The following is a 23,563-nucleotide window of genomic DNA, read 5'->3' as shown; positions in this document are numbered from 1 at the left end:
AACTGGCTATGCTGCGCTCATCTAATACCTCATTCGACGCAACGTTTCACTGCTCCATGTCATTATCATTCTGCAGCGTTTTCATTGCCAGGCCCCACAGAGTTACACTGGAGATGAACTGGCCTTCAGTGGACCTGTAGGAGCCACTACTGGGCCTGCTGGACAAAGTGAGGGAACTGCAGTGATTGTCTGTGGGAGGGAGGTAGGGCCTCCCCACCGCATCTCTGCCCATCTCCTCCGACATGTTCCCATTCTCCACATACGGGCCATACACAACCTCCTGAGACAGGTGGGGTTTGGCAAGCTTCATGTGGTCTGCACCTCTCTCCTGGTGGTTGGAGGAGAGCAGGTGATGGGGTACCAGTGAGCGCAGCTCTGGAAGGGGGGTAGGGGTAGAAGCTGGGCTGAGGTGCATGCTGGGAGGGGGAGTCTCTACATGTGGTGGTGAAGTAGTAGCCGTTGACAGTTTCTCTAACACTGCATGGGGCATCATGCCGGGGAAATGCTCACTGGTTGCGGCAGGAGGCTTACTGTGACTGATAGGTTTGGGGAACGCGGCCACTCCATCTGAGCTACAAGACGGCGAAGAGTTGTCTGTGGCAGGGCTGTCGGCTGGAGCCCCCTTGCAGTGCATGTTGCTGTGTCTCCTCAACATGGCAGAGCGGGTAAAGCTCTTTCCACAGGCGTTGCAGATATAGGGTTTCTCACCAGTGTGTGACCTTATGTGACGCTGCAGGTCCCCTGAGCCAATGAAGCATTTCCCTAAAATAATTAAGCACACACGTTGAGTGTAAAACACGGTGCAGACATTAGCTGAACAGCATCGTAGGTTTTAAGAACAGTGCAGAGCAATTATCGTGATTTTAAGAAAAAAAAATAGGAAGCTCTTGCTTTGATTGGGAGTCATGATGAAAACTCTCAACACGTAAATGAAACATCTCCAGTTGCTGGGAGGGGGAGTCTCTACATGTGGTGGTGAAGTAGTAGCCGTTGACAGTTTCTCTAACACTGCATGGGGCATCATGCCGGGGAAATGCTAGACTATAGTGAATATATATATATATATATATATATATATATATATATATATATATATATATATATATATATATATATATATATATAAAACTCTGATTAACCTTCACGCTGCGTGTTCACAACATGACTCATTCATTTTCATGTCTTTTGTGAAATGGCCATTATAATTTAGTAAAGCCCTCAGTGATGTCATTAAAATGCTTGGTATGTCCAACCAATCGAAGTTATCGTTTATTGAAAATAGTTGCAGATTTACTATCAGTCACCTAATTGTTTCACCCCTAGAATAGTGTGTTATATAATTATGTCTACAGTGTAATCAATGTGAATAATACTTTCAACAAGATGTTCCTCACCACATGTGGCACAGCTGTGTGGTTTTTCCCCAGCATGACGGGCCTTGTGCTTCAGAAGCTTTCTGTGCGTGTTGAAGGATTTTCCGCACTGGTCACATGTAAATGTCTTGTCTGTGGTGTGGGTCCTCTTGTGCTCCTTGAGATTGCTCAAGTTGTTGAATCCTGAGATACAAGACAAGCATCGTGAAAAAAGCCCCAAGTCTACACAAAATGTGTCACTATTTTCCAACTGGGTCCGTGAACTAAGCAGCTCACACTACTATCAATACTTTGTAAAAGTTCAACTTACAAATTAGGACATTAGGTAAGAACTACATATAGATGGATAAAGAAAATAATTAAGACAATTGCTTCTTTTTAGAGCGGTCGTCTACCTCGACCACATATATCACACAGATGTGGCTTCTCTCCTGTGTGGACCACTTTGTGACGATGGGCATCCCCTGATGCAGTGAAGCTGGAAAAACACAGAGGAATATTCCATTTATAGGCAACTGTCAAGACTATTATACATTATATTACAGGGCTGTGTCATACAGGGAAAATATCATAATGCTGGGGCCTAAACTATAATTTGTTAATTAGTCCAGTACAGCCACAAAATCTTCAATTTCTTCATTATTGCCTCAACATTATTGATATGTCTGAAATCATGTCACGCTTTTGTAAACTAGTAAGAAGTACGTAGTAAATTAGACACACAAACATGCAATAAACCGCAAACTGACAAAAAAATATATACTAAAACAGGGAGTAGGTGAATGACCAAAAATATTAATGAAAACATTGCACACATAGAAGGTACCATACCTTTTACCACATAACTCACAGATGTACGGTTTCTCTCCAGAATGTCGCCGCAAATGTGTCTGTAAATTTCCAGCCTGTAAAACAAAGTTAGTTAAATATCTCAATATAATTTTCCCATCCAAGAATAATGTGGCGATTCAGAATACACCAGACAATACCTGTGAGAAGTATCTCCCACAAACATTACACTGAAAGGGCTTCTCACCTGCAGAAAAAAATATTATTACAACTGAATCCCAATTATTATGGAAACATCTCATTGTATACCATGTGTGAAGGCCAATTTAAACAGTAAATACCGGTATGTGAGCGCTTGTGCAGCTCCAGATTGCTTGGGTGTTTGAAGATCTTCCCACACACCTCACAACAATACTGCTTGTTTCCTATCTGCTGCGGTGGCTCCTCTGTCACAGTTTTCAGATTTTGTTCTTCTTGGTTCACAGGTGGAGGACTAGGAAGTTGTACATCTGTTGCGGTCTCTGTCACCTGCTCTCTGTCTGAGTTAAGGCCCTCAACAGGAGCTTCTGACGCTTCAGTCTGGACTACAGACTCTTCTTGAGGACTCTCTTTGGGACAGCTGAGGACGGGTTCGCTCACCGCTTCAGCAAACATCTCCTCCAATGCCTTCTGAGATCGGAGGTAGTTGTATTTCTTCAGGAACACAGCCTTCTTTGGGCGCACTGGCCTGTCGAGCATGGAGTCTTCTGAGTTAGCGTTGGGGGTGTTTAAGTTATCCGACGGTGTTAAAGAAGCGACAGGGTGCTTTTCGACTGCCACAGATGTGCAGGGAGGAATGGGTTGGACTGTGTTTCCTGAGCATATGGGAGTGTTGCTGCCTCCCTGGCTGACCCCGAGCTGACACGGCTGCTCTTCCATCAGCACCAGAGGGCACGGGCCTTGATTTAAGGCTGCAGTACTAGTCTGGAGTGCACTTTGTTTGAAGTACTGCTTACTATAGAAGTTACGGAGCTTGTAGCCGTGGACAAGCTGTTTTTCTACAGGTGCCTGCGTGCTGCTAGCTGTGTCACAGTTTGAGCTGCTATTAGGCACAGAAACAGGCAACCTTTTGGTGTGGTCCACGTCACTACTAAAGCCAGGCCTTGGGGTTTCAGAGGGACAGTGGAGGTCAACATCATGAGGAAGACTGCTCCCCAAGAGGCAGTCATGCTCAGAACTCAGCATGCCCGGAAGAGAAAACGATGCGATTTCCACTGGTGGAGGACACGGCTTGAGGAAAGTGTTACACATGCTCTGAACATTTGGAACCTGCAAACACTGAGCAATATCCAGGAGGGCTTGCACATTATCTTGGTTGATGTCAAGATGGGAGGTGTACATGTAGTCCAATATTTGGCCGATGCCACTGACATCCTGGATGATCAAGTTGAACACCTCATTCTTCTGACTGGGGGAATTTTGGAATAACGACCTGGAAAGATAAAGCAGTACTTTTAGCATTATGTTACTCCAGAGCAGCAGCGTATAACTACTTTTCAAAGGGATAAAGGTGGGAAATATGCCACAGAATTGCGTAAAAGCACCTGAAATAAGAGCTGAAAGCGGCCAGGACATTTTTGTGGGCTTTGAAGCAGACACCTTTGACCACCAGCATACAGTCACAGAGCAGACCCTGGATCCTCTGCTCCTGGAGCTGCTGCAGGAGGTAGGAGCTGTGGCTGGACAGGGTGTCCATGGTCAATCAGCTGCTGAACCGCCCAGCTCCAAATTCTCCATCAAAACAACTTTCTTAGGGGACACAGCATGAATAAAACAACAAATCTCTTATCAAGGAAAATATTAATTATTTCTTGGTTCGTTTGTGACCAAAATGTAACAAAACTAATAGTGACGGAAGCCAGGACTTTTCTGTTGTAAATGATAATATTCATATAGAGAATTCAACAGCCGCGCATACAGCAGCACAGACTCAAGCGTGTCTGTCCTTCGAGACCACCCATGCAAAAATTTGGACGAAAACTGCTCACAAGCTAACTGCAATGCTATGCTAACCAACCACGACGGTGGGCGGAGTGACTCGGTTGCAGCACCACGTCTCTGAAGAATTACATCTCCAAACGGGAATGGAAGTTTAGTTAGCTCAGGAAAGGGTCACCATAAACATAAATCCAAACCTACATCCGAGAAGTCCCCCTCTTATGTGGATGATGGGTCACTTTATCCAGCGTAAAAAAACGTCACGTTGCTTCCGGGTGCAACCTGTATTTCGTACCGCCTAACAATGAAGCTGATAACAACAAATGACTCTTTGGCGACTGTAACTTAGTGTAATAAACTGACACGAGTCAAATTGATTTTACTAGCTAGCGAACCAGCTGCCATGTAACTATTGAGTAAACACAGCTTTTCATTTCACGCTGGTCTGAACCTCTCAAGAACCTTCTCAACTCGCATTTCACACGGACGACTATTGATGCTGCGAACGTTCATGGTGTGATCACGTGTATTTTGAAAGGTTCCCACGAATGGAACAGAACAGGCGGGTTGTGGCATTCAAGTAGCGGCCCACGGCACTTCCACGCTTTGATAAACACCAGCTGCTCGCATTTAGAAGATTACCATTATATTATTTATTTGATCAACTTTAGCTCGTACCGGCGCTGCGGACAGTCGGGTCCCGTTTTCGCACGAGGATTGTACCGCTTTCGGTTGAACGAATACGTCGGTATCGTTAGCATTATCTGTTTTCGCAGATCCGGTACATCGATACGGCTTTGCCAAGCAAACACGTGTTGTCAACATGGTGTTCTTCACATGCAACGCCTGTGGGGAATCCCTGAAGAAGGCTCAGGTCGATAAACACGTGGGCATGTGCCGGGGTTGCCAGGTCCTGTCCTGCATCGATTGTGGAAAAGATTTCTGGTAATGCCCCGAGTGTCTACTGTGGTCTCATTCTCGCTTTTTACTCTGTCTAACTTTTGAAATAAAAAGTTAGATACAGTTATCCCCCATTCTCAGTGTGTGCAATGATGTTTCTCTTACAGGGGTGATGACTACAAGAACCACGTCAAATGTGTTAGTGAAGACCAGAAGTACGGAGGCAAAGGCTACGAGGCTAAGGCGAACAAAGGAGATGTAAAACAGCAGCAGTGGATCCAGGTACAACGGAGAGAAACGACATGCATCACTGTTTACTGTCCGTATGTGTTGTTGCGGTTGTTTATTTGCTTCTAACTTGATGACTCCTCTCATGAAGAGAGTCCATGACGCCATGAACAAACCTGGAGTTAGTGCAAAGCTGAAGGGTGTCCTCCAGCAAGTCAGTTCATACGATAATGTCCCAAGAAAGAAGGCAAAGTTTCAGGTTGGTATTACTGACCAATACGTTTTATTTACCACATTGTTTGATGCCCGCTTTAACTAATCAATATATGTTTTTTGGTCTTCCTTAGAACTGGATGAGAAACAGTCTTAAAATAACTAACACCAGTCTTCATGATGAAGTGTGGGAAATCTTCGCTGCAGCTGACAATGTAAGTTACTCTGCTTAAAGGTTACTTTTATTGTTTTTATTTGGCTGTTCCCTTGTGCACATTGTCACTGTCGGCATCAAAATGAAGGACTGGTTTTAGTTCAAAAAGTGATGAAATTACACTAGAAACATGCAACAGGGATTTTTTTTTATCTGGCATAGATTATATAATATCTAGGTTATACTATACGTGGTTTTCCTTCTATCTTGTTCCTTCTAAAATATTTAGTCAAAGGAAAGAAAAAGGAAGTTCCCCATGTCTACAATATAACTGACTTTCCTTACACTCCTATAATCTGTCAGCCTCCAGAGGCCCCCCAGGAGACTAAAGAAGCCAAACAGACAGTGGCTGAAGTCAAAGCGGAGTCTAATGGAAATGAACAGAACAGCCATCAAGACGTTGAGAAAAAGAAGAAACTGAACAAACGCGAGCGCAAAGAGGCCCGTCAGCAGAAGAATGGGAAGGCCGTTAAAGGTGCTGATAACACAGCAGTGGAGGAGCTGGGAAAAGGCAAAAAGACAAAAAAGGACAGAAAGAGAAAGCACGGCTCTGAAGAAGATGGAGATGATGAGCAGAATAGTGCCGATGAGGAGAAATCCAGCAAAAAGTCAAAGACAAGTAAGGTGTTTTCTTACATTAATACACGATCAGTTTTGTTTTCCAGCATCTTTTTATATCTTTAATGAATCCTGATACATTATAATGTCTGTTTTATTACAGTGTGTCCTTGTGGTTGAAAGTATACTTTGTATAATTTAATTATATTATTATGTACGTTACAATATAACCCGGTTATCTTCTTTCTGTCTTTAAGTTGACCAAGAGGCTGCTGACGCGTCCGAGGAGACGGAGGATCAAAAAGTTCCCAGAGGTAATGGGGTTCCAGACATGAATTTGATTGACCTCTTTCAAAAGATAAATGATGTAAAAGCTATTTTTTTTTAAAGTCACCAGGGGTCAGTGTTGCTTCTTTTGTTAATTCGGTGCCTTCCGCTGGCAACTAATTTATGTCTCTGATTAACTTGCAGGCAAATTCAACTGGAAGGGAAATATCAAGGCAGTTCTGAAAGAATCAGATGACCAGGAATTGCAAGTAAAGAAACTGAGGAAGAAGGTGAGTCACGGAGTGTTTCAATTGCTTTGTGGACATGAGTCTGTAGTTCTTTGTTTGTTATCTGACTATTAATCCCAGCAGCACCGTGTTCCTCTAAACATTAACTATACAACAAATGGATCACTACAGGCAGATTATTATTAAAACATTTTCCTAATCTTAATTTCTCATGCAGATTATCATCTAAATAACGTGTGTGTGTATATTACACTATTATTAACAAGAAGTGAAACCAACAACTTTGCTATTTACTGAATTTTATTGACTGTTTAAAAATACAGTATAGCTGTTTCAACCAATTTTCAAGTTCCTGTACACAAATAATTACTGTACTGTGTATAATTGTGTATCCTTTATTTAAAATATAGCATGCTGTAGTTCAAATTCTAATTAGGCTATAGCCTTAAAAACATTGTGGTGGGTTGACAAATACAGTAACAACAGTAGTGCAAATAGGTTTCTACGCCACAGTTTGTCGCTGGTTTCCATGCATTTCTAAATTTGAAATAAGCCTGCAAATGTTATTATCTAGCTTAATTTGTTTTCTATATGTTGTCTTGAAAATACCCCAAAGGGAATAATGTAAAATAAACTAACCATATGCATAATAATGATTCTTTAAGCATTTTTATCCTTTAGAAGTATTTGTTCACTGAGCAATTTCCACTGCATTTAAAGTTCAAATATTTTTTCGCCTCTTTTACAGGTTTTGGCCGCGTACTACTCTTTCACTGGTGATGGGAATTTTAAAAAAGAGGAGGAGGTGCTTGCACTTTTCAACAAGAAGATCAACAACAATCCCAAATTCAGAGTCTTGAAGGACAGAGTTAGACTTGTAAAGTAGACATGTCTGGCATGAATTGTATGTTGCTCATCGACTTTTAAAATGTAAAAGTCATTGTCTGCCATCCTCCCTTGGATGTTTTTGCACAGATGACCTAATCTCGAAGATTAAATAATTTTATAACTGAATTACCTGTCCTGTTCCCGTTCAGTAGCCTTGCTGATTGCAGCAGCCTCGTTATTGAGGAAGACTTTTACAAATCACCACACAGCTTGTGAGTGTTGTTTTATGTATGCAATGACAATTGTGATAGACGGCTGCTCTTTTCCACATTCCAAGCCCACGGTAAGGCTGGGAAATGGCACCTTATCTGTGGGATTGGATGTTGGAGTGGGGGAAGGGAAATAGGAGAGGTGCACCTGAGGTGAATTTGACTCTCACACGGGACGAAGCTAATGCACATTCCTCGGCACCCCGAACGGGGTTCACTTGGCCAGGTACACAGAAGCTCCATAGAAGCAAGATGTTTGGTGTCAGCCTCAGGTGAAGTTTTAATGCTGCCTGATTTTCCACCGCTAGAATGAGCAGCCTCTTTACCCTCCACACACACACACACACACACACACACACACACACACACACACACACACACACACACACACACACACACACACACACACAGAGAGAGGAGGAAATCTGCCCAGCTTTATGAAGCTCTGCTAATCCCAGCAGGTTTAACACTGATGCTCATTCATCACAAGTAATTGTATATTGCATACTTTGGGTATTAGTCAAGCTGTTACTCCAGTTTGCTTGTATTAAAATGGTGTTTTCTAGTCCAGAGTGTGACTCAATATTGCTTAATGCTTTTGTTTTAATCCAGACCTACAGGATACCCCAGAACAACTGAAACTAAGCCTGTCTTTGCTGTTGCTAAACCCATATGAGATCAACGTTTTATTTGTGCCATTTGATATGGCAGGATTAACTGTGTGGCCATGTGGTTTTATGGGGCAGTTATATCACTGAACTTTGGTCTTAATGGCAGTCCTAGCGATCTGAACAATGTCATTTTCATTTCCCCCCCCCCCTTTGGTATTGAAGTGAGTGCCATTTCTGAAAGAATAAACCTCATCTTTTCTCTTAAAGATGCAATGTTGAAGCCCTAAGTAATAAAACACTCGCTCGTTTCATTACAGTCCGAGGTTTTACTGCTGAAGCCTTGGTTTGAGGACTTTATGATCCTAATCTGCTTGTGCTACTGTTAAATTATGTTTGACACCTTATATTTCATCTTTGATAGTCAAGGAACTTGTGTTAAAACATTTCCTTAATACAGCCATTACTTGGTCTGGTATGGCAATAGCTGATGGTGGAGTCCACGTCTCTGATCTACTTGTCTTATAGTTGCATTTTGTTTTTAGCATTTAGCATTTTCCTGCAAAACGTTAGTCTCACTTAATTGTTTCACATAAAGCACTGGATAGCTTTCTGTCAGTGAGTACACATTGGGCTCTCCCATGGAGGTGGTTAACGTGGCCGGGTCTGTCTTTTACTAATCCCCAGCATAAGAACCAAAGTATATGAGCTAACACTCTAATCTGGTACGTCTGCACAGCAATATCAAATGATCTTGTCACCTTTTACCTATTTGTGAGCAAAACTCAACATGTTTTACCAAAAGATGACTACAGGCGAGCGGTCCTTTTACCCCATTTATATAAACAAGGGTGGTTTAATATTAGTTGCACTTCTCAAAATAACACAATAGTATCCAATGGTACGACAAATTACAGGCGGTAACAAATTAATCAATTATTCAGGACTCACTGCATGACCAAAAATGTATTTGTTTTATATATACTGAATAAACTGGCATCAGAATGTAGACTGTGACTATTCCCCATCAGAAGAAGTGGTAGCAGCAAGTCTTATTCACTTTGCTTCACTGCCTGTGCCTAGTCCGTGCCAGATTGAAATTGGATAAAGGTATCAGCAGTGTCAGATTCTTGCCCGTGCTATGTAAAAGTATACATTCAAGATAAACGTTGAAACACAGCCAGCTACTATGTATTTTGCTAAGTTTGTGTGGAATTGAAACAAATGTGTCCTGTTCAGAATGTTCCATTCAATTATCCTCAGTTAACCTTTTTGAGGGTGTTCTGATTTGTTGAATACTTTTTGTCAACATGGTCTTTGTGGAAAATGTTCTTCAAAACACATTGTTGTTCTATATTCAAGTGATTGACATAGTGGTCTGTAGTAGGGTACTCATAATTAAATTATATTTCCCTTTTGGCAAATGTATGCATCATAGAGTTTGCTATTGAATAACCTGCTTCTGTCGGGGGGCTACACATAGTTTTCTCAACTCAAAAGGGACCTTGTCCACAGAAAAAGACCAGACATTAGAATACATTATATAATACACTAATAAAGGATTGAACTTGCAGTGTCCGAAAAAGCACTCAAACTATTTGAAGACCTACCCATGCACTTAAGTTAATTTATTTGTTTTTATATAAAATGAGAGACAATGAAATTAAGTTGGTGACTCATCAGTCAGTTCAGCAGCAACAAGGTAAAAATACATTACTGATTTAAAACACAAGACATTACATTGCTATACCTTTCTAATGAATTACATCACTTTTTTTGGTTTAACTGATACTGATATTTATCGGTTTCCTTTAGCTCTGTCTTCCTTAACAATTCCTTCTACAAAAAAGAAAGAAACTACAGCTGTCGTTTTCCAGTGCGTCATATAAAAGCGACTCTGTCTAAACAGGAAGTGGCTTCTCCTCCCCAGTCAGCCTTTAGTTACTGCTAGTTTAAGTTAAAGACAGAAGCAACACGATGCTGAACGACAGCGAGTTCGCTACTTTGCGGAATAGATTCAAAAGAGATGCGGAGTTTCTTTTGCAAACAACGGCGAGCGGTGACGGAGAGGAGAAGAGTAAGAAAGTATTGCTTTGGCTCACAGTGTTGGCTAACTCTTGTAATGGTAGCGAAACGTCAGCTAACCTGAGCTAACATTACTGTGACAAAAATAGCTTCACTTGTATGGCTAAATCTATTGAATGGCCAGTTAGTCTTTGTTTCACACCACCATGTCATATATATACAAATATGTGGGTTATTTGTTGCATGCTGGGTAAACTCTGAGGCCTTGATCGTTTTGAATGTGAGCAGCTCAGCAACACAATACAAGGAAGCCACTCCTACACTGTCTTCAATCTTAGACAGTGTTACCTAATAGCTGGAATATAAGTGGCAGGCAAAAGATTTACCTAGTGTTATTATTACTATTATTAATGGCTGCTTATTTTTCCAGTTTCCGACTACTTGGTACAGTATCATCTTGTATCCAAGATGGCCCACCAGGAGTAACTTAGATGGAGGTCAACTACTTGTCTGGGCATGGAGTTCATGATGAACCCTGCACAGAGTAGATCTCCATGCTGAAGCAGTTCAGCAGCCAACAATGGGCTCTGATACGTTTAATCAACCAGTAAATTATAGTGATTAATACCTCTCTGACGAGTAAGATTATCTCAAAGATAGCGATCTGTTTCACCTGAAAAGCTCATTCACCCTGCATGGTGGGGACGTGGCACATTCTGTTAAAGCAAGAGAAAAAAAATCATATTTTAGTAGTATATTCTGTACTATTCAGTATCGCTAAATATTTAGTTTTACTGAGTCATGCAGTGTGTTAGTGTTGAACAAAGCCTACGTCTTATTGTTTGTAAATCCCTTTCAGACTGTAGCCACACTTTGGTGGGCAATTCTCGGGTAATACTTTAGTGCAATTGTTTTGCTATGAATTAAGTTGTTTGGTCTCTTCTAACTTAAAAGCATGCTTTTAAAGTAGACTCTTGAATTGAAACTCTTTTTTTTTCTATTGCCATGCAGGTCAAGAGGAAAAAGATGCTAAACCTCTCCCCCGCATTAACAGACACTCCATTTTCTGGATCGTGGCATCTATAGGTGTGACCTACTATGTCGATTTCCTCCAAAACATCATGGCTAATGATGATATTAAAAGGTGACTGAGTCAAGAGAAAGCTTTTCTTTTTATAAATTACCTGTACACATCATCATAGATGAACAAAAAAAAAAAACAGTGGTACATGATATCAATAAAACCTCTGGTGTTTGACACCACTTGGAAGCGGTTTGTGGTGTTATTAATGATCCCAATTTTCTGTATTTCAAAAGCTTCACCAACTGTTTTTACATTGCCTTCAGGTCTTAAATGAGTCTTCCTCCTTTCAACCCCTTTTTTTCTCAGTTGGTGGTTCAATGTGAGTCTGATACTCCTTGGGATCTGCCTGTCTTTGGCCATGTTTTGCATTGTGTACCTGGAGTGGTTCAAAGGTATCCAGCACTATGACCACCAGTACCCTGCCATTCCTCCCATCACCACTGCAGCCTTCATAGCTGCGTCCTGCAGGTAAAACGGCAAAACACAGCTCAACTATTGGACATTCTTTAAGATGCCAAAGAAGATAGAACAGCATTAGATGTTGTGCAATTTTCTATTCTGTGTGCACGATTAGAGGTGAAATGATATTAGCTTGCAGACCTTTTTTGTTTTCCAAATGGTAACACGAAATTACACTATACAGAAATGACAAAATGCGTTTGAAGTAGTTTGTAAACAGTGATGCCAATTAATAGGTTTTTCCACTAGGAAAAACTGACATTTTCCCCATAAAATGTCCCTCCCAGTACATATCGTTGTCACCGTTCTTAAAAAAAATAGATATTAATAATTCAGGAATTCTCATGAATTTAATTTATAAATTGAAAATGTATTTTTAGCTAAGATGTCATCAAATCTCAAATAGGGAATTTGGTATCAGCCTCAAATCTAAAATTGTCATGGGGCCCCTCCCCAAAACTGCTGCTACAGTTTAGATTTTACCGTCTCATATTTTTAGCAGCACCTATTTTTATTTAACCACTATGGCATTGCCTGTGGTTAATGAGGGGCTGAGTAGGGGACCTGCGGGTCACTGCTCTTAACCGGCCCCCGGCCAAAAGGTGTCGCAAGTGATAACACAGCTAAGTGCATCGCTGACCCCCCAAAGCTCTACTCTGCTCTCGTACTGTATGTCTTTGAGGAAAACAGTTTGCTCACTTTTATTGAATTGTATGTTGTGTTTGCTATAAGTTGAACTACAAACACAGCTGACTGCATTGCTGCTGCTCTGCAGCCAGAGACACAGATTTACCATGCCTTTTTTTTTTTTTTTTAAATTGGGCTTCAACCTCATATTTACATCTTTATTGTCAAAAAAATGGAAGTCTTAAGTCGCGGTTGTTCAGGTCCGCAACTGAGACGCGTGCCTGCAAAGAGATGGTGCAGACATCTGCATAGATTCAAATAAGAGCACATCTGTTGTGTGAGATCAGAGAGGCAAAAACACATATGATACACTAGCAGTGGCTAATCCACTTCGTTTAAACATTGATAAATTTACATGATAATTTGTGTCACTTAAATGGTTGATTGGAGCCACTCAGTAGAAGAAAGTGGGAAACTGTCAAATGCAAAACTCGTTTATCAATACTATATGATCAATATTGATACTAAAATTGTGCATATTTATAAGCGTACTTGTACTTTCCTTTCAGCCTCAACATGGCCCTGTGGCCGGTGTGGTCCTTCTTCACGCCACTCATCCTCTTCACACAGTTCATGGGTGTAGTCATGTTCATCTCTTTGCTGGGATGAATGTGACGGGTGAGGATAATAGGGTGCCATTTTTGAGTATCATAACCTTTATTTTTTTGAATGATTAACTTTTATTTCTCGTGTGTGTGTAGCTGATTGATCTAGACCCCTCTGCTGAAACAGCAGATGTTGGGTGGCATGGTAGCATCACTGTCACTGTAGTGTCGGCGAGCTGAGAGTTTAACCATCTCAGTTTATGATTTGTCACTGATGTGTTTTCCCAAAGAAACAATGATGACTGTCAAGAAATGTGACACAAACAGCACTTATGTTTTTTTTTGTTTTTTTTCACAGTAGACATTTGGCTGTTGCAATATAAAGGTGTTCCTGAACAATAGCGGTTACTGATGACATTAACTATGGGTTTGCTCTGTTTAAATGTGTTTCAGGGAGCTAAGACATTGAGCCACCATTCACAACCCAGGGGCCGTATTCACAAATATTATGAGGACATAGACTCAACATTTCTAGCAAGGAGTCCGAGTTTGGCAGGGATTTTAAAAACTTTTCAGAGCAACTCTGAGCCAGAAAGGGAATGAAACGTCTGACTTAGTGAGGAGGTGTGGATGAGGTGTGATTGGTTGTTCCAAAAGAACAATGCTCTCCGTGACAATGGGTAGTGACATCGATATGCCAAAACCATAGAATTCATTTTTATTGTTAGATTTTTAGTACTCAATCTATTTGATCTTAACAAGATGAAATGGCTCAGCTTTCTTCCGTGATCGCTCTCCAGTTTATATGATGGCGACGTTATTCGGCGTGCAAATCTATAAACCATGCAGCAAACACTGTTACATTTTCCCAGTTGCCAAATATCTTTAGTGTTGTGATCACTTTCATTTCTGGTGTTGTAGCATTGGGTGGGTGACGTGACCGCATCTCTAATGAGATTAACCTTGAACATTACAATAATACAATCTGTAGTGAGTCAACTTAATGTGTACTGGAGAACATTTCTCGTACTTCATCTTTCCACCATTTCCTCCTCTGCTTTATGAATACGGCCCCAGGATCCTGAGATAGATAAATGGCCTTTTTGGTTATTTATAGTGTTCTATTTATTTCTTTGCTTTACCTGTTAAAATGTGCTGTGAAAATGGCCTTTTCTATTTATATGTAGAAGAATGTGTTGGAGCAATGGAGTTCCACCATTTATAACTGCTAATGAAACCAAACAAGATGTTTGAATTGTTTAAGTTTTTTTCAGAAGCATTTTTTGGTAAACAATGTCATAATCTGTCAAAAAAATCTTAAATAAAGTTTTATAACTAATTTCACTACTTGCTTGTATTGTTGTCATTGCTTGCCACCTTGAACAGATCAATAATTAAAAATCGTGTGTAAAAATATTATGATACACGTAAACATACATACAATTTCCTTTCAGAGTGTTCTGTTTACAGTCACATTTAAATGTGTTGTGCTCCTAAATCTACAATATTGCACATTTTAAAAGAAGACATCACCGAATCTCAATTGGATTTATACCTACAATCTATCTTCAGCTATGAAATATATATTATGTATGTATAATTTGTTCTTAAAGACAATACAAAAACTAATCCTATTTTGGTGGCGTTGGAGTGCAAACAACAGAGAGCTAATTTAAACACTTCCAGATTAAATCAAAAATGTTCAGATTTAGTCAATCGCCCATTATAGTTCCCTGATAGTGAATAGATCTTACTCTTTCTTTTTATCGGGCTGATTCTCGGTGATTAAGAAGTCGATTCTCCGACATCAGCTATGTGCTGTTAGGGAGAAAAGCTTATCATCTCTCCGAACCTCGTGACGCCACTGAAGAGTGTCCCTCGCGAGGTTAATGAGCCTCTCTTTCTATTTAATGAGATACTAATCAATAGATACTAATGAGTATAGAAACTTGTATTTCGCAAATAAGAGTAATACATCAGGATTGCTGCTTTTCTCATAAACACTTTAACGAGTGACCGTTTTTTTTTTTGCACCAATTGACCACCAAATAAATGTCCATGTCCTCACTTTATTTCCACACTTGTTTTTAGATTTTTTTCTGAGTCCATGCTGCTCCACTATTGACTCACTAGTCCCTCGGACTCTTAAAGTTGAATAAGAGTTATTGTGAAGCCACCGTGTTGCGTTTATCCATTTCACTAATTGTGTTTCACTTTTTAAATGAGGTGCCATATTTGTTTTTAAAACAAGGTCATTATTCAAAGGCCCTGATTACACACACACACACACACACACACACACACACACACACACACACACACACACACACACACACACACACACACACACACACACACACACACACACTCACTCACTCCTAAATTCACACCAATCAGCTCTCAATGTGTGTGAGCAGTCCTTCTGTTATGCTGATTGCGCACATCCGCCCCCTCTATTGTACTATAGTTTGGTCATATCCATAAGGGCTCTCAGTGCCGATGCTCCCAGTGTTCTCATTCTTGACATCAACTTCCAAGAAGCCATTGTTAATTTGAACATTGAAACCTGATCCTACTTTTTTCCACCTTGAGAGCAAAGTTGTGACCACCACATCTCTGCCACGAGTGGACATAAGGATTTGAGGAGGTGGCACTTGGATTTGTAGCGCTGTCAGGGCAGGTCACTTGCCTCCGCCTGTACAAATCTCAGGTTTGTGAAATGTCATCTTCCCTTTTGTCTCATCCAGGACTGTATGCTTAACACCCGATAGCCACCCTGAGAGGATTTCAGCAGACTTGGAAAGACCGTCTGGCAGCTGCTGCGAAGAGGTGGATTTGAGCGAAGTCCGTTTTTTTTCTTCAGTAGTTGTGGATAATTCCGTGCTCAGAGTTTTTGCTTCTTTAGGCAGTGAATGGTTGGCACAGCAAGCCCAGTGATTTCTCTGAAACATATGGGAGTTTCAAGAGGACAGGGGTCTGGGATCACCAAAGAGTGAAACGCAATCTACCGTTTTCTCAGCGAGCCTGTTACACGACCAGAAATTTCAGTTTCATGGTTACAAGATGACAATGGCATCTATCAAGTCCATCCTCAGTGAGGCTGGACATTGAAACTATGCGTGACCACTGAGCCGGACCTTGAAGATTGAATGAGCATGTTTGGCACGGTACCTACTCGCCTGAATCCCCACCTTGTAGCAACAGGTTAGGCACCTGGCCTCCCCCAAATGCTCTTATAGCGCGCGGCTCTGCCTCTACTCTTCTCTCGGCATTGCGATTCTTCTGCATGTCTCCCACCATGGTGGAAAGCAGCGGCCTGGATATTATGTGCCTGAACAAGTACTGTCACAGTTCTTCCTCGTCGTCCAGCTCCGAGCCCGACAAGAAAGTTTTCACCAAACTAAAACTCAGTTTGTCAGGGGATTATCCGAGGAAGAACGCGGAGATCCTCAGCGGCCAGTATGGGACCAATGTGCTGCTGATCGGGGCTGCGTTGATGCTGGCTATTGCGCACCATGGCCCCTCTGTCAAGGAAGAGCACCTGCTGTCCTTTGTCACCTGCCTCATGCTCCTCCAGCTGATCTGGATGATGTGGTACATCCTGGTGCGGGACAGGCAGAAGAACACGCGGACCGAGAAAGACGTCCACGCCACCACATGCTGGATAAGAGGTGAGTTTGAAAGATTACGCGGGAGATTTATGCGTAAAATGCCAAACTGATGTTCCCTTCCATGCGTTTGGAGGTGACAGAGGGTATTTCTTTGAAGGATCCCAAACCATAATCTTTACAAGGATTTGTGTTTAACAGTTTAAAGAAAACCTGTGCAGGGTGTGTTGGCTATAACGCCAAAGTGTGGCAGTAATAACTTGATCTTTATTTATTTTTTCTCGGTAGGTGGTTTGACTCTTCTCGCACTCCTCTCACTGATTATGGACGCGTTCCGAATCGGGTATTATGTTGGCTATCAGTCTTGTGTGTCGGCGGTGCTCGGGGTATATCCTGTCATCCATGCAACTCACACTATAGCACAGGTAGGTTTACAACCCAACTTTAATTTCAATAAAGTGATAATCTTTCAGTGCTTTTTTTTCTTCTGCTTCTGTGCACCACTTAACCAGGTAGGTCTTTGAATAATGTGCTCTTTGTTGTTGAGGCGAGCTCAGAGTTACTGCAACAATATAATCCTGTCATTGTCCGTGTTATTTGAGTGTAACTAACACAATCCTTTTGATGAAGGGATTTCAATTACTCTTAAGTCGATTTTGCTTTCCATGAACTATGTTTCATGTAGGGATGTTTTGTCTTTCTTCTTATCTTAAAATTGTGTGTTTTCTTTAGGTGCATTTTCTCTGGTTTCACATCAAGGATGTCATCAAGAGCTTTGAAACATTTGAGAGGTATGTGACATATGTGTGATTTTATAATTTTAATGAAACCACAATCATGAAACACCTCACCAGTGACTACAACCTATATTTTAACACTGCCGTGTGCTATTAGTTGACCGCTCATCAACCTGGTTTTCAACTGTTTGTCCCTTCAGATTCGGTGTAATCCATGCAGTCTTTACCAACCTCCTCCTCTGGTGCAACGGTGTGATGTCAGAAGCCGAGCACTTCTTAAACAACCATAAGAGAAGACTCTCTGCCCTGGGCTACGGAAACCTCACTATAGGTAAGGGCCAAGGGGTTGATTGCTGGCTTGTACCTAGAAGACAAGCACAATAGTCCACTTGAGAGCTTGCTTCATTGGATGAAAGAAAAAGGAAGGAGAGGAGGGTTCTGCGAGGGGAAGGAGGTTAGCTCGGCAGGCCAGCAGGTCTTGTTTGTGTCGAACGTCTCTCTATTAGGTTTCAGTGGACACACAGTGTTGCTAGTGCTGAGGCCCCCTCCCCGGGCCCTTTCCCCACACTTCAGCCACCACCACCCTCCTTGGCAACCCCCCGCTTGACCTTAGACGGCTTTGTCCCCAGGCTGCTAACTCCCAAGGGTGCTGCAATTACAGTAACTGATACATCTAAGCCCAGGGTTGGGGGGTTCGGCTGCTCCTCCTCATATCCGGCTGACTGTGAGGCTGGCTGCACCCTGACTGTTGTTCCCTTTTTAATTAAAGGCTGCAGTACCGTAGTGGTGGCCTTTGGGGGCTGAGGGGTGGGAGGGGGAGTCGGGCACACGGTAAGGTTTTGTTGAGATGGTCTCTAGAGGGCATCAGTATTACCATAGAGTGTTGTGGTGGCCTTGACATGGAGAAAGTATAAAAACTGCTTTGTCGTCGGCATCTAAGAGGCTCAGACATTTACAGATTTAGAGACATTTCCAAATAAAATCAGTGGAATAGCAGTAATTAATATTGCCCATTAAACATGATGGGCAGACTTTTGATTTTAAGTCCCACTTCAGTAACAACAAAAAAAAGAAGACATACTGGCCTTTACAGTTACTTCACATTTAAGTTTCATAAGAAATTTAAAAGCATTAAAAACAACATCAATCAAGAAGTGTCCGTCCTGGTTGCCGAGTGGTTGTGAGAAAAATAATAAATACCATAAATAATCTTAAAGGAAGTGACTTAAAGGCCCCCTGTTTTGCTTGGAGATATTTTGCTTTCAGGTTTCATTGTTGTGGTGCTCCAAATTATTGGCGTGACATGCATGTAGAGCAGTGGTTAAGAAAAAAGAAACTATTAATGCAATATTTTGTGATTGTGTTTATTTTTTCAGAATATCCTTTAATCTTTATTTCTCCATGTGATTTACTGCTAATTTGACCCTTTCGGGCCTCTAAAAATGATTCAAATAAAAGAAAAGAAAAGACACAATAAGCCAAAAGGTTGGGAAACACTTCCTGGGTGAAGAGATATGGGGGGCTCCTGATGGTCTCTCAAGCAGTTCCTATTTAAATAAGATTGCACCGGATCAAAAGGATGTCAAAAAAACCTAATCTCCATTTTAAAAGGATTCTCTTGAAACATTCAAGATTAGATTGGTTAGAAAATAAAGGGTCAGTATAATACTTTTGTTCAAAAGCTTTCAAAACATTAATATTTGAAACAATTTATCATATTGAATTACTAAAATGAAATTACATGCAGAGGTAGAGTCCAGATACAATATATTTTCATTCATCGAGTGTTGACAAAAGTCTTTTTGTACAGTGCGGTACATTGATCGTTGAGCTGTACACAATGAAGTATTGCTATGTTCTACATTTAGTCTATTTTCATTTTGTGAGATCCTATGTTTAAATACTTACTGTTTTTTAATCAATTTTCCCTTGTCTTTGGTTTCCTGCCAGTGTAGTATTCTGTTCTGATAGTTAAATGTTATTTTGTTATGTTAGGGCAGCATAACAACATCTATGAATTTGTCATGACTTTTCATCTGTTTTCATCTCTTTGCAGTGCACTCAGAGCCTCATTGTAACTGTACCACCAGCACATGCTCCATGTTCTCCAGCAGCCTCTTCTATCTCTATCCCTTCAACGTGGAGTACCACATCTTTGTCTCTGCCATGCTCTTCGTCATGTGGAAGAACATTGGAAGGACAATGGACCTTTCGTCAAACCGTAAGAGGCTGGCTACTAAAACCCAGGGTCTGACCGTAGGCCCTGTTCTGGGTTTACTTGCACTGGCCAGCACCATCGGGATCCTGGTGGTCTACGTCACCCATGTAGAAGAATCCCCCCAAATGCGTCAGTCGGCCATTTCCATGTTCTATATTTACGGCATTGTCATGCTGTTGTTCATGTGCTCTGCCGGCGCTTCAGGTCTGCTCATATATCGAGCGGACCACATGCCACTGGACACCACCAAGAACCCGTCCAGACAGCTGGACACAGAGCTGCTGTTTGGGTCCTCTATCGGCTCCTGGCTCATGTCCTGGTGCAGCATAGTGGCGGTGTTAGGCACCAACAGCAGTCCTCCCTACCGCTGGACAAACCTCATCTACTCTCTGCTCATTGTGCTGGAGAAGTACATCCAGAACCTCTTTGTCGTGGAGTCCCTGTATCGCCAGCAAGAGGATGGAGAGAGGGAGGATCCTGAGCTACCGGCTGCTCCAGAAATCTTCTCGGTGACGTCCTCTTTGGCCCCGCCGTACGACGGCATCCTCAACCGGGCCTACGAGACGCCAGACAGAACCTGTGTCACCATGGAGAACGACCAGGAAGAAAGCGGACAGGTGTACAGATGTCCGAGGAAGCCCTCTGAGGTGCCGCTGCCTGTGGGGAACAAAGTAAAGGAGCCCCCGAATATAAAGAGGCAAATCCTGAAGAACATCGCAGTCTTCCTGATAATGTGCAACATTTCGGTAGGCATTTGTACTTGTCAACTTGATAGTTGAATGTAGGTGAGATGAAATAAATTTGTTGGAAATTCTGTTTCGTAAAAACTCTAAATAAGCAATTAACTGTCTCAAAACATTATAACATTTAATTACCAAATTCTTACTTTAAATTAGAACCTAAATCACCTATTTCTTTGTTAACAATGGCTTAACCCTTGTGTTGTCTTGGGGTCAAAATGACCCATCAACACACATACATATACACTCGTACACGGGTCATTTTGACCTCAAGACAACATGACTGACGACATGTAATGTGACAGAGATCGTTCGTAATGACCTTCAGCTCTCGGGAGCGTTTTAGTTTTCACTCCCTACATCAACCTTGTTTCCAGATATGTCTGGCAGCTGTTTTTTATAGCAAACATCTCTAAAGAAAACTATCGTATGTTAACTGCAGAATAGTTTGTGACAGATATTTCTTTCAAGAGTTGGTGGAGACCAAAGCAGAGCAAAGGGAGATAGGAGGTTGTCAGAAACTCGACTTGAGTGCTAACGTTGCTCCATGTCTGCCAAGAGGGATGCACCCATACTGACATCAGGCCGATACTGACTCAAATAGCTGGATTGGGTTTCGGTGACAATAGAGCTAATCTATTCAATGTTTAAATACTTATATTTAAGTATATACTGTCAAGACTGATGCTGCCTTACACTTAGAAGAATGATCCCAGTTACTTCCACACAGTGAGGCATACAGCCTGATAACTAAACACTGGTTTCGGATTGACACTCATAAGGGATGACACCCAAACCCAGGTATTGGTATCTGGACTGAAAAAGTCAGATTGGTGCTTTCTTATCTTGTCAAATTCAGGCAACTTTGTGCTAACAACTTCATCAGGTGATAAAACAGTTTGTCAATGTGACTCACACTTTCTCAAAAGACCTTTTATACTGCTGTTTACTGCCAGCTGACTCCTCACTCACAATTCATAACCGGCCCCCGGCCTGTAGGGGCCACTAGTCATAACATGGCTGAGTGCCTCTTCAACCCCCCTCCCTTTGCTCATCTGCGCCCCCAGTGAGAGGATAACAGTTTGCGGTGTGTTAACGCTAACAGCTAACAGCTAACAGCTAACAGCTAACAAACTCACCAGTGCATTTGTTCCTGGCAAGATTGCGCAACGTTTCTAATACCACCACTTTGAGCCAATTGACTGCATACATTGCCGCTTGTTTTTGAGTTTGAATTAAATGTTTTTTACGAGATCTCGCAGCTCGTAAGTTGCTATATGGGGGTTGGCCAATTGCGGGATGTAAACATTCAATCACTCCACACAGCAGTGGTTGTTGCAGACACACCTGGCAGAGATCTGCACTCTACTGAGTACACCTTTCTACTTTAACTTCTTTCTTTCTTTCAGCTGTGGATCCTTCCTGCCTTTGGCTGCCGCCCACAGTACGACAACGGGTTGGAACAAGAGACATTTGGTTTCAGCATATGGACCGCAGTTCTCAATTTTGCCATTCCTTTGAACCTTTTCTACCGCATGCACTCAGTTGCCTCCCTGTTTGAGGTGTTCCGCCGGGTCTGACAGAGAAGCAGATGCCTGACAATGCCAGATGACATGCACCAGAACACTTGTCACCGCTGTCTCCCCAGAGCGTCTCACAGCGCAGGTCAGCCGTTCAGGAGGCAGTCTGGGTCACACTCCTACAGATTTAAAAACAAGCTGTGGAGACAAACAACATGAAGAGCCCTCAGTGGGATAACTGAGAGGTACGAGCCAATTAGCCTGTTCTGTGAGGAATTATCTTGTATAATAGGAGACTTATTAAATATGGTGATGAGAAGGACCTTTTGGTTTAAAACCTTTCAAAGGGCCCCCTTGTATTTGTGTTCTGTCGTCACATTTCAGTAGATTTTCCTCAATGGTTCAGCATGTTAAGTGTACATGCGGAACCTGACACATATTTTGTACTGTTTCATATTAGTAGCTGAAAGCACATCATATACTACTCACAAAATACTACAGCTAATCCACTGAAACACCTGTTAGTCTCAAACAACTAATAGTACTGTATTCAACAGAGCCACACGTGCATCGGGGTACAACTTTACCTATATGTTCTCTGCATGTGAAGCGTTCATACTGTATATGGATATAGTTCTCATTTAATTCTCTTAGTGGTTGACGTCTAATGGAATAGTATGCAACACTTGAGCTACAAAGATAGTGACAATCTTAGCACTATATTGTGAATAATCTATAGTTGGACTATAGTTCTCTGCCTCTCTCAGTCATTTAAGGTTCATCAATGTCCTTTTGGATGAGGATTATCTGTTCTGTCAAGTTGAATGGTAAATTATGCTCAAAATGATGTTGCTAGGTAGCACTGTTTTGTTTATACTGGAGTATCTGTATCCACATTATATTGATAAGTGCATGCTGAGATATCAAATCTACTATCCAAAAATTGTCCTTTTTATATCCCGATAACAATTAATTAATGTATGCGTAATATGAAACGTGTTCAAATCAGGTGCATCTATATTGTTAAAATAATCTTTTATCAGAATAGTCGCAGAATTATTACACCAATATAAAATACATGTTGTGATGACAACTGCTCACACCAGACCACAGTTTACACCTGAAAGATCAGCAATAGAAAAACCATCCCCGTCGGTGACATTACTTGTTTCTTTTTGATATACGGATATACTGTATACTTGTACTGTACAATTTTATATCAAATCAATGTATAATTTCAGTCAGTTCTCAACCTGGTGCTATGTGCTGTATGTGCTCTCACTATGTGCCAACTTGTGGTAAAATCCTTGTTTTTTAGGTGCAAACTACAATATTATATTATCTTCGTAAATACTATCATGCTGATCAAAATCATCATTCAGACACTGTGACACGATTTTGTAAAATTCCAATGAAATGGTGCTCCTATGAAATGATGTGTACAATAGTGATGGATGTATATATTTTG

The 23,563-nt window shown here is 41.5% G+C and overlaps 4 protein-coding genes across 4 annotated transcripts; 3 read left to right on the top strand and 1 right to left on the bottom strand.

The window, feature by feature from the left end:
- Nucleotides 1-46: 46 nt before the first annotated feature.
- zbtb49 (zinc finger and BTB domain containing 49) lies at nt 47-4,016 on the bottom strand (the record flags this gene model as incomplete). Its single annotated transcript, XM_079217829.1, has 7 exons — nt 3,746-4,016; nt 2,504-3,633; nt 2,363-2,409; nt 2,205-2,278; nt 1,769-1,851; nt 1,395-1,556; nt 47-762 (listed from the first exon to the last, which is right to left on the bottom strand). Exons 1-7 carry the CDS (start codon nt 3,895-3,897, stop codon nt 47-49), a joined length of 2,364 nt encoding a protein of 787 aa, XP_079073955.1. The 5' UTR covers nt 3,898-4,016.
- Nucleotides 4,017-4,962: 946 nt separating this feature from the next.
- Nucleotides 4,963-8,429, top strand: lyar (Ly1 antibody reactive homolog (mouse); the record flags this gene model as incomplete). Its single annotated transcript, XM_079217755.1, has 8 exons — nt 4,963-5,084; nt 5,207-5,321; nt 5,419-5,526; nt 5,615-5,695; nt 5,998-6,313; nt 6,510-6,566; nt 6,724-6,809; nt 7,516-8,429. The coding sequence occupies 8 exons, from the start codon at nt 4,963-4,965 to the stop codon at nt 7,651-7,653; spliced, it is 1,023 nt and encodes a 340-aa protein (XP_079073881.1). The 3' UTR covers nt 7,654-8,429.
- Nucleotides 8,430-10,417: 1,988 nt separating this feature from the next.
- Nucleotides 10,418-13,336, top strand: tmem128 (transmembrane protein 128; the record flags this gene model as incomplete). The annotated part of the gene is made up of 4 exons (XM_079217678.1): nt 10,418-10,549; nt 11,509-11,641; nt 11,888-12,049; nt 13,237-13,336. Exons 1-4 carry the CDS (start codon nt 10,450-10,452, stop codon nt 13,334-13,336), a joined length of 495 nt encoding a protein of 164 aa, XP_079073804.1. The 5' UTR covers nt 10,418-10,449.
- A 3,222-nt stretch (nt 13,337-16,558) lies between these two features.
- otop1 (otopetrin 1) lies at nt 16,559-22,155 on the top strand (the record flags this gene model as incomplete). The annotated part of the gene is made up of 6 exons (XM_079218044.1): nt 16,559-16,943; nt 17,169-17,305; nt 17,613-17,671; nt 17,818-17,948; nt 19,674-20,581; nt 21,985-22,155. 6 exons carry the CDS (start codon nt 16,559-16,561, stop codon nt 22,153-22,155), a joined length of 1,791 nt encoding a protein of 596 aa, XP_079074170.1.
- Between the last annotated feature and the right edge of the window lie 1,408 nt (nt 22,156-23,563).

Source organism: Taurulus bubalis (genome assembly GCF_910589615.1).
Source record: "Taurulus bubalis genome assembly, chromosome: 5".
Lineage (NCBI taxonomy): Eukaryota > Metazoa > Chordata > Actinopteri > Perciformes > Cottidae > Taurulus > Taurulus bubalis.
This window is presented reverse-complemented; position numbering and strand designations above follow the sequence as displayed.